At 41.0% G+C, this 14,158-nt stretch overlaps 1 protein-coding gene across 2 annotated transcripts in view; it reads left to right on the top strand.

Annotated features, from left to right (window-relative positions):
* Positions 1-10,530, top strand: part of gdf11 (growth differentiation factor 11) — a 37,607-nt gene extending 27,077 nt beyond the window's left edge. Inside the window, exon 3 of one of the 2 annotated variants that reach the window (XM_061784811.1) lies at positions 7,485-10,530. In XM_061784811.1, the coding sequence (XP_061640795.1) occupies positions 7,485-7,862 (378 nt within the window). In that variant the 3' untranslated portion in view covers positions 7,863-10,530. Of the gene's footprint in view, positions 1-7,481 lie in introns of both variants that reach the window. The other variant, XM_061784810.1, reaches the window with a different exon arrangement.
* The last annotated feature ends 3,628 nt before the right edge of the window (positions 10,531-14,158 follow it).

Below are 14,158 nucleotides of genomic sequence, written 5' to 3'. Positions count from 1 at the left end.
TCCAGCTGGAATCACTGAAGGAAGAGGGAGGCTTTGCAGAAAAGTCACTCAATTATTGGCCACTATTATTTTTTGGTTCAGCATTCTAATAACCTGACTTTCAAAATAAGCAATCAAATTAGATATTTGGTGAGAAAAAATGGTCTTTAAATATCATTCTGCCATTTGAGGTGGCAGTACATGAATTCATGTCAGAAATAACCAGGTGTACCTGATTAAGTGGCCGCCAAGTAGTTAAAATGAGACAAAATGTTTATAGCAGGCCCTGTGATTATTAACTGTCCACCAGTTCAGGGTGGAATCTGCCTTTTTCCAGAAATCATCTGGGATAGGCTCCAGCTCCATGTGACCCTGAACAGGATAAGTGTTATACAGCATGGGTGGACGGACGGACGGACGGACGGATGAATGGATGGATGGACAGACAGACAGACTGACAGATGTTTTATCATAAATTTTGAGTTTATGCAGGCTTCTGCTGTCCATGTTCAATAACAAATGTTTACAAATGCATCTATGTATGATGCCAAAGGTTTTTTTTTTCTTGGGGGTTTAGGGGATTGGGGGAATCAATTATGAAACAATTGATTTGGTGTAGATTTGCATGCCATAAAGCACACTTCTATTTATTAAGTACACTTGAGCTCTTTTGGAACCCAATTGAAGAAATCAAGCAAAGATTATTTTTTTAAAAAATAGCAAAAATTGATGTATACAGTGGTTATAAATAGTCTACACACCCCTGATCAAATGCTAGGTTTTGGTGATATCAGGAAAATGAGACCAAGCTGAATGATTTCAAAACATTATCCACCATTACTTTGACTTAACTTGTAAAACTTCTTCTTTTCCTTTCGGCTTGTCCCGTTAGGGTCGCCACAGCGTGTCATCCTTTTCCATGTAAAGGATAATCTGTAAAACTGTATTGAAAAACAAAACCTTTGGATAGGGAAGTAAAAATAAACAACTGAAATGATGTGTTTGCACAAATGTGCACACCCCACAACAAAATGCCCCCCCCCCCCCCCCCCCCACCCCAAAAAAAAGGGAAAAATGTGTTACAGTCCAATGAAACCGAGGCTGAACCTTTTGGCCATAAATCCAGAAAGTATGTTTGGCACAAAAATAACACCACTCATCACCAAAAGTATACCTTACCTACAGAAAATTAAATCCATCCCTTTTCTGTACCGCTTTATCCTCAGAAGGGTTGCAGGCGTGCTGGAGCCTATCCCAGCTATCTTTGGGCGAGTGGTGGGGTACACCCTGAACTGGTCGCTAGCCAATCCCAGGGCACATAGAAACAAACAACCATTCGCGGACACATTCACACCTACGGGCAATTTAGAGTCATCAATCAACCTACCATGCATGTTTTTGGAATGTGAGAGGAAACCGGAATGCCCAGAGAAAAGCCACGCAGGCACGGTGAGAACATGCAAACTCCACACAGGTGAAGTCAGGATTTGAACCCCGGCCTTCAGAACTGTGAGGCAGATGTGCTAACTCGTCAGCCACCGTGCCGCCTCCAGTGAATTAAATATAAAATTTAATTGTACAGGTTAAAAGTCACATTAATTGTGTAAAAAGTTTTGAAATGATTTCTCTTAGTCTTATTTTTTATATAAAAAAAAAAAACAGGGGTCTGTACACTTTTTATGTACTATAACTAATACAGCTCACACTGAAAACCAATTGTTCTTAAATGTCAATTGAATCATAATTGGTTTACCTAAGAAGAACTTCTCTCTAAGTCAGCTAAAATTACTGTCATGGCTGCCCAGTGTGTTTAGCTACGTATTTATGAACATTGAAAAAAGTTATTGTTCGTTTAATACGCATACAAACAACATGCAAAAAAGTACAACTGTTTCTTAAGTACGCCAACTATTGTTAATAGTTTGTTGTTTAAATTAAGGGTCTTTTCCAGCAATCAACTATTAGTCTGTTTTAATCGAAAACTAGTTTTCCCACTTTGTGTAGTTTATTTGGTCAAACATTGAAGTCAGGTGCAATCAGTGGGTCTAAAGGACATTTTAGTGCAGTTTAGATTAAAGGAAACGTGCATTTTTTCACATTAAAATTTGTAATTTAATTTATTAACATGTCTGTAACTTTTGTCAACATACCCCATTAATCAAGAATGATAGTTGACTTGACACACCCCATTTCTTGTCTTGCTGAAATTAGCCCATTTTTAGGGGCCAGCCCTGTCTCATACAGGTGAGCGACTGTATACTGCTGGCCCATTGTGGTCCAGCTTTTATTACCGTGATGACCAGGGCAGAGCTTGAGCCTTATGACTTGACTCAGGCTGCCGTATCTGCGTGTAGGCGGACTACGCCACTGTGGGTTTGTTTGCAGCCAGCTTCCGTAGCCGCCAATCAAAGCAGCACCTCTCATTCCCTTTAAATGTGGCACACTCACAGTCTCGCATGGAGACATCTCGAAGAGATCCGTGCATGAGTAGAACATTGTTCCTGCTCTTGGCCGCTGTGGCAACAGGCAATGTGAGCAGGTACCCTTATTAAATACAGAATGACCTGGGGATAACTGCTGTTGACTTAAATATGTCTGCACAGCTCAGTATCTGTCTGCCTATGCCCCGATCCAATTCACCAAAATTGCGTTGGACCAGCGGTCTACTTTGCACCAGGACTTAGTCATGGTCTGTCTGAGCAGGGATACGTTTAGAGAGACTTGCTGCCACCTAATTGTCACCCTGCCAGGCACATCTTCAAGGATACTTCCTCATTGTGCCGGAACTCCCAGCTTGGTGCAAATCGGTCTGCCAGATTGCCAAACGTGTAGCAAGCCTTGCAGGATCTGCCGGGATTTGCCGCAATAGATGCACTGTCTACGAAAATAGAGCTCTGTGTATATGTGGCAGATAGACACGTCACCAAACACAAATACCGAAAAAAATTCCCAGATGTCCCATTTAAGATGGCGCAAAAAGAATAAACTTGCTTCAACGTTAAATCGCATAATGGCAGTGTGTGCCGTGCATTTGGTACTAGGTCCTTCAGTGGGGTCTTACCCGATTTAATCCACTTTTTAAAACCATCAATACTGTACAACAATGCAATATAACTGCATGAAACTGTGCCATGTTTGTCTTCCGAAATAGTCAGAGGAAGGAAAAATGCTTGCTTGAAATTTGATTTGTTAAAGAAACAGTCACTATATAGTTTAAATTACATCACCCAGCAGTACTGATTTTGAAGGCGCTGAGCAGATTAAGATTGACAAGGCAGCACATAGAGGCTGTAATCTGACTGGACAAAAAAAATCTAACATCAATGTACACGTACTGGAAGCAGTGCAACCAAGATAAACTCTACAAAATGAGAATAGACTGTTAGGAATAAATTCATACAACTTCAAATACAGTACCCTCCAAAAATATTGGAATGGCATGCTTTTATTTCATGGTATTTACATCTAGATGTGTTAAACAACTCAGAAATCAGAAAGCAGAAATCAGAAAGCAGAAATCTCAGTGCCAGATGTGTCCCCGTGCTTAAGCCAGTACTTGTCCAGGCCCGTCTGAAGTTTGCTAGAGAGCATTTGGATGATCCAGAAGAGGATTGGGAGAATGTCATATGGTCAGATGAAACCAGAATAGAACGTTTTGGTAAAAACTCAACTTGTTGTGTTTAGAGGAGAAAGAATGCTGAGTTGGATCCAAAGAACACTATAACTACTGTGAAGCATGGGGGTGGAAACATCATGCTTTGGGACTGGTCGTCCCAAACGTCTTCCATTTAAGGATTATGGAGGCCACTGTGCTCTTAGGAACCTTAAGTGCAGCAGAATTTTTTTTCTAACCTTGGCCAGATCTGTGCCTTGCCACAATTCTGTCTCTGAGCTCTTCTGCAGTTCCTTTGACCTCATGATTCTCATTTGCTCTGACATGCACTGTGAGCTGTAAGGTCTTATATAGACAGGGGTGTGGCTTTCCTAATCAAGTCCAATCAGTATAATCAAACACAGCTGAACTCCAATGAAGGTGTAGAACCATCTCAAGGATGATCAGAAGAAATGGACAGCACCTGAGTTAAATATATGAGTATCGCAGCAAAGGGTCTGAATACTTATGGCTGTGTGATATTTCAGTTTTTCTTCTTTAATAAATCTGCAAAAATTTCAACAATTCAGTTTTTTTCTGTCAATATGGGGTGCTGTGTGTACATTAATGAGGGAAAAATGAACTTAAATGATTTTCGCAAATGGCTGCAATATAACAAAGAGTGAAAAATGTAAGGGGGTCTGAATACTTTTCATACCCACTGTATACCTATGATGAAAATTATAGGCCTCTCTCATCTTTTTAAGTAGGAGAACTTGCACAATTGGTGGCTGACTAAATACTTTTTTGCCCCACTGTATATAAACCTTTTTATGGAGTTACCCCTTGAGATGAGTCATCTCTTTTTAGAGGGGTCCATCACACAAATACAATACACGTTAAACAACCCAACACAAAACATCCATACAAACAAATCTTTCCCCATACTTATCACCCCGCCCACCCCTACCAATCACACTCAGAAGTAAACTAAACAACAAAATGCGGCAGTTCAAAAAAATAACTGCATGAGTGAGTTTGAACGGAAATATGTAAACATAGGTCATACGTGCACATACAGTAATTTCCGTATAACATAAATGTAGACAACTGCATACTGAGATAAATAAATGATTATTTACATGCTGGAACGAACAATTCATACATTACAAGCAGTATAAAAGAAAATCAAGAACAAGAAACAAACACAAAAGTAAACCTTAGCATGTGCAAGCAAGCACCGGATATTCATTCATTCATTTTCCATACCACTTATCTTCACTAGGGTCGCGGGTGTGCTGGAGCCCATCCCAGCTATCTTCGGGCAAGAGGCGGGGCACACCCTGAACTGGTCGCCAGCCAATCGCAGGGCAAGCACTGAATATATTGGATCAAATTGAGTAAATGAGAGTTTCGCTTCAAACCTCCTTTCAGAAGCTAAGGGGGACCAAAGCAAGGTTGCTCAATTTTTTTTTTTGGATGGGGCAGGAGCAGATTCAGACTGGTTTAATATGACTTAAAATGGATGACTTGAAAGATTGAAAGAAAGTAATGGATGTTATGGAGTCAGCCAAACTCTTCCAATCGAACATAGCTGTCTATTTAAAAGCATGTCGTCCAATTTCAGTCTCTCCATTAAACAAAAGGATCTTGATATGTCTGGCCTGAAGACTAGTTGGTGACTTGATGCCGACTCGAGTCGCCGCTGGTTCCGGAGACGTCTCACTGAAGTTTCCTGGAGACTAGCTAGGGCAACCAGGGTGTCGCACTGAAGGAGACCTTTTGAAGACTCCTACCCATATGCTCACAATAGAAAAAACTTAATGTCACAAAACTGCGATCAGTCATCAAAAACTTACGTGGACATCTCTACTTATGCCTACTTCAGCCTCACAAAATATCAGAACGATCGGCCCAATATTTTGGATTTTATGGACATTAAAGCGTTTTCCTCAAGAGGACTGTCCCAGCGTCCCTCCTCCGGTGGCTGAGCGCGGAGGGCCGTTGACAAAACTTTGGGACATATGTCCCATTTGAGAGTTTGACAGCAAAAAAAAAAAAAAAAAAAAAAAAGAAAAGAAAGAAACCTTAATAGATTACTTAGGTGACACGTCACTATTAGTGACCTAAGTATACTTTTCTATTGCTGTCGAACACTCAAATGGGCGATGTGTCTCAAAGTTTCTTCGGCAACCCTCCCCTCTTACTTGACTAATAGTGACCAAAGTATATTTTCTTTTGCTGTTGAACCCTAAATCGTCAGCAAGCTCCAGCAGCACCTGCAGCTATGCACCCGCATACAACAAGCACCAGACCTACTGCACATTACTCGTTTTTCTTCAATTATGTCTTTATAATTGTGAGAATTTAAATCATGATTAAAAATCTATTAATTGCCCAGCCAATAGGTTTAAAGTGTATACGGTTTCGTATGAATTGCGAGGTGTTATTAAACCTATGCGTCTGCATTAATACTGTAAATTAAACCAACGTCTTGATCTCTGTATGCTATCAGTCAGTCTTTCAGAATCAGAATCATCTTTATTTTGCCAAGTATGTCCAAAACACACACAAGGAATTTGTCTCCTGTAGTTGGAGCCGCTCTAGTACGACATACAGTATATACAGTGCTGTATATAGGCTTATGTCAGCCACTTTCAGGTGAATTGGTTGCCACCTTGTCTGGAGACATCTCCAAGACATCGTCCTGGTGAGAGCACAAGCAATATTTTGGTCTCCCGGGTCGCCGGAGTCACCATTACTGATCAGCCTCGGTGAAATATGCCCTTAAGGCTATACTTTGTGCTATGAAGGTCAAGATATTGTTTGACGCACTGAGGACAATTTTTAAAATGCATTTAAAGCTAAACTACAGTCAATGAGAATGCCTTCTAGTATTCATACATAATACAATGATGTGTTATATCAGTATTATATCATATCAGTGTCATATCAGGACAAATCTAGCGAGACAATTATAAACAACTTCAAAAGGATAAAGATTTGAGTATGAGCTGTTCTGATACACTATATCTGCATAATCTAAAATTGGAAATAATAGTTGATACGATTCATTTTCTAACTTTGAGGGTAAAACAATTGATGGAACGGTAAAGTTTTCTCAAGCTGCATCTTCTGCACAACTGAGTCAATTCCTCGACTTTGTCCAGGGAGAGCCATCAAGGAACGTAATCAGCAAAGATAGATAATTTGTGCTTAAGGGAAAGAGCATACTGTAAGATTTATTTTTTATTAAGAACCAACTTATTTTGATTATAGCATTTTTTTTTTAACTGAGTTGAAGTCTGCCTGTAATGTGCACAGAGTTTGTAAGATGTCTGATTTGGAACAATAAATAACCATGTCATCTGCATACTATTTTCAACAAATCATAAAGATAGAGAAAATTAGTGGCCCCAGGGAAGACCCTGGGGTACGCCCTTCTCAATTATAACAAATTCTGACTGGCTGCAACGGTCAGGAACACACTGCTGGTTGTGATGAAAATATTAGTTAAACCAGAATAAGGGCTCTCTGGATAGACCAATAGTGTGTAATTTGTCAAAGAGTAGATAGTAGTTGACCCTGTCAAATGCCTTAGTGAGGTCTATAAATATTGCACCCATAGTCATGCTCTTATAAAAAGAAGTGAATAATTTAAGTATGGTACAAATTTTAGAATTTAGGTTGTAAATGTATGTGAGTGCTTCTGACAGAGTTTAGGCCAGCAGAGAAGTCCTTGCTGGCCCTGAACAGTAACAACTACTATGTGTAAAATGGTGTCCTTTGATGGCGCCATTTTTGCTTTTCACCATGTAAAGGCTATTCATTGACAGTTGCTGCGGTTGTCCACCCATCTGTCCCCTCCTTTATAACCACCTCTTTCTCTCCCTCCGCCCCGTGTTTCCAGCAGCCGTTCCTGGAAGTGAAAGTTCTGGAGACGACCAAACGGTCTCGAAGAAACCTTGGCCTCGACTGCGATGAGCACTCCACAGAGTCTCGCTGCTGTCGCTACCCTCTGACAGTGGACTTCGAGGCCTTCGGCTGGGACTGGATCATCGCGCCCAAGCGCTACAAAGCCAACTATTGCTCAGGCCAGTGCGAGTACATGTTTATGCAGAAGTACCCGCACACACACCTGGTGCAGCATGCCAACCCCCGAGGCTCAGCAGGACCCTGCTGCACCCCTACCAAGATGTCGCCCATTAACATGCTCTACTTCAATGATAAGCAGCAGATTATCCACGGCAAGATTCCTGGGATGGTGGTGGATCGATGTGGCTGCTCTTAGACTGCGGGGATGACAAGCGCTTGTTCTACGTTCATCATTCCATCAAACCACCCCAAACATGAATGGAGGTGTCCCCTGGCACCAGAACCCATTCCTTGGCACCAGATTTAAAAAAGAAAAAAACAAGGGTTTCCATTTCCAGAAATTCTAATGATTCTAACTTGTAAAAAGTTCTGTATGAAATAGGAATCAAAAAGGGACTGAGTGATGGAAATACAGTACATTAAGTAAATGTGTGGAGCGGCTTCAGAGAATGAGAGAAACCTATGTTTTATTTCTGTTGTTGTGTTTTTTTTTTTTAATGGTATCTTTGTGAAATGTCCATGTTAGTGGAGGGAGATGACAGGAGACTCAACCATTTTCAGTCCGAAGTTTCAAGACATTTTACTTCACAAACACTCTTGCTCATGATTGATCTACAAAAAAGGGGCAAATACGTCAACCAGAATCCACAATTAACTCATAGAAATCCAGTTCAATGTTGTGTACAGATATCTAGAGATAAAATGTTTTGAGGAGATCCAAAACCAAACCCTTAATCTATAACACCTTAGTGTGACATTCTCGCGGATCCACAAACCCTTTACACTGCTGCTTTGATTGTTTTATTTGGAGTCTTGTAAAAACTCCATAAAGCAACAGCGAGAGTAGATAGTACAACTATTTCCACTAAAGTAGTTACTTCAGATGCAAAATTAAGGCCAAAATGATTCATTTGCAGGTCTAATGTTGATCTTAAGTGAATTTTAACTTGTTGAATGGATACCTTTAAGTTGTAAATGACACAAGGAATTAGCAAAAGACTGTAATATGGGTTTATATTATACATTTCCTTCTTATTTCTTTTTTTAATTATTCGCATCCCTGCTGTTATCGGAGCTAAACGATAACCATTCAACTAATAACATTGCACTTTCGGTCAACATTGGGCCAGGGTATGAATAATTTGAGGATTTCTTTGTACATTAGGAAGCTAAGCATGCAAAAAATCTGACCAGAGGTAAGTAACCAAAAATGTTCATATGCTCAAACAACTAATTGGCAGTCATTCTGATATATGAGTGCAGTGATCATGTCATTAAGCTGGTTCATTCACCATTAGCAAGCTTTGATTAAATCAAAAGGGTATCCAACTATTACTGACAAGGCAGTAACCACTGACCACTATTTAGAAAAATACATTTTGTACCCACCCCCCACCCCCACCCCCCCCCCACACACACACACACACACACACACACACACACACACACACCCCCGCCTCCCCCACCCCCTTCCAAACTCATTCTCATCGTGAAAATTGCTGTTGTTAGTGCTTAAATACAGTAGAGATTAGTATGCTCAAAGTGTGTCTTTGTCTCCTGGATGTCCTAGCAGAGATGTCCATTTGTTGTAAACGAAAGCACTATGCTGTTGGATAAAGGAAGAGCCTTCTGACATTATTATATATAAATGATATATGTATATATTAAAAGAAAAAGGCATACAAAACCTTTTGGGGGGGGGCACTCTACCTTACCAACAATAAATTTTGCACTATGGCATGAGGAGGTAAAGTGTTTTTTTGTGTTTTGACCAAGCACAAGCGAGCTTGGACAGTGTAGCCTCAAAGAAACTTTTCAAGCTTCTGCTTAGGAACCATGCAGAGAAACTAGCAAGGTTATCACTTGTTGTTTGATGGCATCACATGTGTCCTGGCTTTTGTCTGAAGCGGGGGCCTGTCCACTTCACACATACATTCAATCCATTCTGGAACCTGGACACCCTGTCCCGTGCCAGCGGCCTGAAAGGCCTCCTTTCCAAATGTTGGGTGATAAGTCATGTGCGTAATAAAAGTCTGCATCGATGAATACAGAATGCTTTAACTGGAAATGGCCCGCCCACCTATTTCATTACAAAGTTAGCGAGACAATTTAGAGTCTAATTTGCCTTTGTGTGTGTTTTAAGGGAACGCACCCATGTAAGAATGGGAGGAGTATCCAGGGATCGTTAGCCAAAGTAGAGGACGACATGTTGCGTGGTGTAACTTGTGTTGTTATCGCAGGAATTATGCTAGAATATTTCAAAGGGAGGAAAACGCTGTTCGGGGCTGTGGTTGGAAAAGATTCAACTGATCAATTGTCTATATTTATTAATAGTAATTACAAAATCTGTCTACCTCACTTTAGCGTTAAAAAAAAAACCTAGCTTTTAAAAAATGAATTCAAATGTGCAAATGAAACCTTACGGCCCCCAAAAAGAGTAGAAGAAAACCACAGGGTCCCCGTACTCTCAGGCTGGCATGGGCTCATTGACAGAATGACTGATGCTCATGTGTGGTCAGAAAATGGGATTAGCTGTGCCCGCCATGATGGCTCGACTATTGTTCAAGCCATTTTGAAATTTAGTCTTTGTATACTGGTATGTGTGCGAGTGTTTTCATAAAAATATATGAGAGTAAAAAAAAAGCCTCTATGTAAATAACCACCCAAATGTTGACATTTATGATGTCTTGGACAGGTTCACCGCTTCTGTTTTTCCATTCCTTCATTCTTTGTGTAGTTTTGAATAAATCACCCCAACATTGTAGTTTAATTGTTGTGCATATGAATAACTGTTCAAATGTTATTTTTGCTTTTGTTGTTTATTATAATTTTTCTTTTGTACAATAAATCATTTATTTAGCTTATGGGATTTGTGGTTTACTCCTTGGTATTATTTCATTCTCGTCAACTAGTGTTGGAGTTCGTACAATGCACATGCTAAAGTTAGCATAGTTGCTGTCCCTTAGCTCTGGACACGACAGTATTATACTTCACAGTGTTCGTTTTACCGCAGCGCTGATTTCTAAGTCTCCTCAAATAAAATTTGTTTCCTTACCGGGTCCAACAGCCACATGGTGAGAAGTAAATACAGGAGAACTGTACTGTATATGATTACTACTGTATATTTTGTTTTGAAATTATAACTACATACAATTATATTTGGAACACTTGTGTTTAACTCGGCAGCACGGTGAGGACTGGTTAGAGCGTCTGCCTCACAGTTCTGAGGACCGGCGTTCAATCCCCAGCCTCTGTCGACCTGTGTGGAGTTTGCATGTTCTCCCCGTGCCTGCGTGGGTTTTCTCCGGGCACTCCGGGTAGGTTCATTGACGACTCTAAATTGCCCGTAGGTGTGTGCGACTGGTTGTTTGTTTGTTTGTTTGTTTGTTTGTTTGTATGCGCCCTGCGATTGGCTCGCAACCAGTTCAGGGTGTACCCCGCCTCCTGCCCGATGATAGTTGGGTAGGCTCCGGCACGCCCGGAACCCTAGTGAGGAGAAGCAGCTCAGAAAATGGATGGATGTGTTTAAGTCATGTAATACAGTATTGCACTTAATATTTTGGACGATTTCAAACAATTCGCATGAGAACACACTGAACTAAACATTGTACATTAGAGGTGAGCCTGTACTGTATGTGCAGTGTCAGAATTTGCACTCCAATAAACGGGGCAGCATGCTCAGTACACGTCAATGTAACTACTAGTGATGTGGAGATCGATACTGACATATCGATACCTCCGATACCAGATCTTCATGCTCTAAGATCAATTCTCAAATCAAAATATGAATACTTTTGATACTTCAGTTAATGGACAGTATATCATTGACAGGAACACAGTGAAAAGTAACTGCACTATTGAGACTACTGTGATAAGCTGCTGATGGGAACTACTTTTTACTTCCGCTCGTGTAAGTGCTTCACGTGTAAGTGTAGCAGCACGCCACACTGCTCAGCAGGGGTGTACAGAGACCTTTGGAGGGGCAGGTCTTCAAAGTTAAAAGGGGGCACATGGAACAAGAGTTTGAAACGCCTTAGCAGAGCATTGGAGGCTATTCATGAAAACAGAATATGAGAGACACTTGCCTTATGGACAGCAGGAAATCCAGTTTAACCATTTGCTTAGTTGTTAATCGGAATGATCACCTCCCACCAATTTGTATTTTGTGCAAATTACACCTATTTTGTGGGCATATATTAGCATTTTGTGTGCATGTCACAACTATATTGTGGCCAAAATAAAATGTCCATGCCTGGAGCTCTGTACATCTTAGTGCAGGGGTGGCCAACCAGTCAGAGGGTAAGAGCCATCATTTTTATTGTGTTCCTGCAAAGAGCCACATAAATCCTTTGCTAAGGGGGTGTGGGAGGTGTGTGTGTTGGGGGGGCACATTTGTGCCAGTTTTCCCCCGTTCCTGTTCCACGCCGTTAAAATAATAGTGACAAAAAATGACTCCCTCAGAACTAAGACCACAGACCAGTCATTTTCAACAATGAACACTGTGTGCGCTGTCTCACAAACAAACTCTCGTTTCAATGTTCAGTTCATGTCTCCAAACCAAAATATAATTTACAATAGCGTTATTTCTCTCACCATGCATGTTGCTTAGTGGGACTTCTGCCATTCTTTGCCCTCAACAATTCTTTTCAAATATGGTTTATATTAAGTTGTTGCCACTCGAAGCAGTTTCTTCACGTGTGTCTATTTCAATTGAATATATACATGTGCACATCGACGTAAACATCACATGCTTTATTAAGCTAGAGGACCGTCGGGTAATTAGCACAGTAGTTGGAATTATTTTTACACTTTCATCAAAACACTCGCTTGATTAAAAACAAGTTAAAAGTAGTTAAAAACAAGATCTCCGCCAAATATACACTCTGGTCGGAAGCCGCTATATTTACAGGTATGTGGTTAAATGATGATGTCACCGCACATTTATGTCAAAACCGAGCACACACGACAGAGCGGAGATTCACACATTCGGATTCATGGTTAACATGACGAAAATTTATTTCTGATCGGTTTGCAAAAAGGAAAATTCCATCCCTGTGAAACCAAATGAAATTTCATTCAAATTTGGCCTGTTTATTCCGATTGAGGTGTTTATAGGGAGCGTTTTCATAAAGGGAAATTGTGTAGTCCGTTCGGAGTTTTCTGGGTTGCCTGGTAACAGCTAGCAGGTCCCGAACCGCAGGTTGGCCAGGCCTGTGCTAGTGGATTTATCCTCTAGAACTTTTTTATTTTATTTTTTTAAATGAAACAATTGAGACATTTATTTTGAAGATGGTCCACCTCACATTCATCCTCACCTCAATTACTTTGTAATTATATAGATTTAGTTTTTTACCATGTAAAGTTAGCACCTTCTGCAAGACAGTAAATAAAATATCTCTCTCATGATCTGTGCCGCCGGCACATCTGCCTCACAGTTCTGAGGACCGGGGTTCAAATCCCGGCCCCGCCTGTGTGGCGTTTGCATGTTCTCCGCGTGCCTGCGTGGGTTTACTCCGGTTTCCTCCCACATCCCCAAAACGTGCGTGGTAGATTAATTGAATACTCTAAATTGCCCTTAGGTGTGAATGTGAGTGCGAATGGTTGTTTGTTTCTATGTGCCCTGCGATTGGCTGGCGACCGGTTTGGGGTGTCTCTCTCTCTCTCTCTCTCCCCAGCAATTAACATCCCCTCACCTGCGCACCTGTTCCCAATCAGCAGTCATCACTGCCTGCGCACCTGTGCCCAATCAGCACTGATCACTGCCTGTATTTAAGTCTGCCTGACCCAGGGATCCGACCCCAGAGTATTCGCACTCGTTAGTGGTACACAGGCCAACACTCGTGGGTAAGTTATTATCCGACAACCTGCACCTGTACTCACCCTCTTGTGCCCCTTGCGCTTCGCTGCCCCCTCCAACCATGCCGTCAAGCTCTTCTACCTCCTCACGTTCCCGCTTCCTGCACATTCCTTATTCCGACGAACCACTAGCACGCCTTGGATACACAAACTCTGAGCCACTTCCAAAATAAACCACTCTCATCTACTCCCTCCGCCTCAGTCTGCTTTTGGGTCCAGTCCAATTCCATACGATTACGTATCGTGACAATCTCAACAGTACATTCATAACACTCCTGAGCTCGACTGAATTTACCGAACCATTATCATAATAGGAAAATGCATGAACGAAAATTGCACAACTTCTTTAGAATTAAAATACAATGAAGTTAAATCACAACGGACAAGGTAATTAACTGTCCTATGATGACACAAGATGGAAAGGTATTGAAAACGAATTGAACCACTTTTTAAATATAAATTAAGATTTCAAATCCTCAGATTTGTAGTCAAATTGGACCACTTTCTGATTTCCTTGGTCCTCTGTCAAAGCAAACAAGTTACCTTTGTGTTTTAGGCAAAACAAGGCATTCATGGACTTCAGCTTTTGGAAAAGTGATCGCCATTATTGTCTATTTTCTGACATGTTTGGAATTA

The sequence above is a fragment of the Phyllopteryx taeniolatus genome, chromosome 9 (genome assembly GCF_024500385.1).
Source record: "Phyllopteryx taeniolatus isolate TA_2022b chromosome 9, UOR_Ptae_1.2, whole genome shotgun sequence".
In the NCBI taxonomy this organism is placed as follows: domain Eukaryota; kingdom Metazoa; phylum Chordata; class Actinopteri; order Syngnathiformes; family Syngnathidae; genus Phyllopteryx; species Phyllopteryx taeniolatus.
The sequence above is the reverse complement of the archived record's forward strand: the minus strand, read 5'-3'. Positions and strand labels throughout refer to the sequence as shown.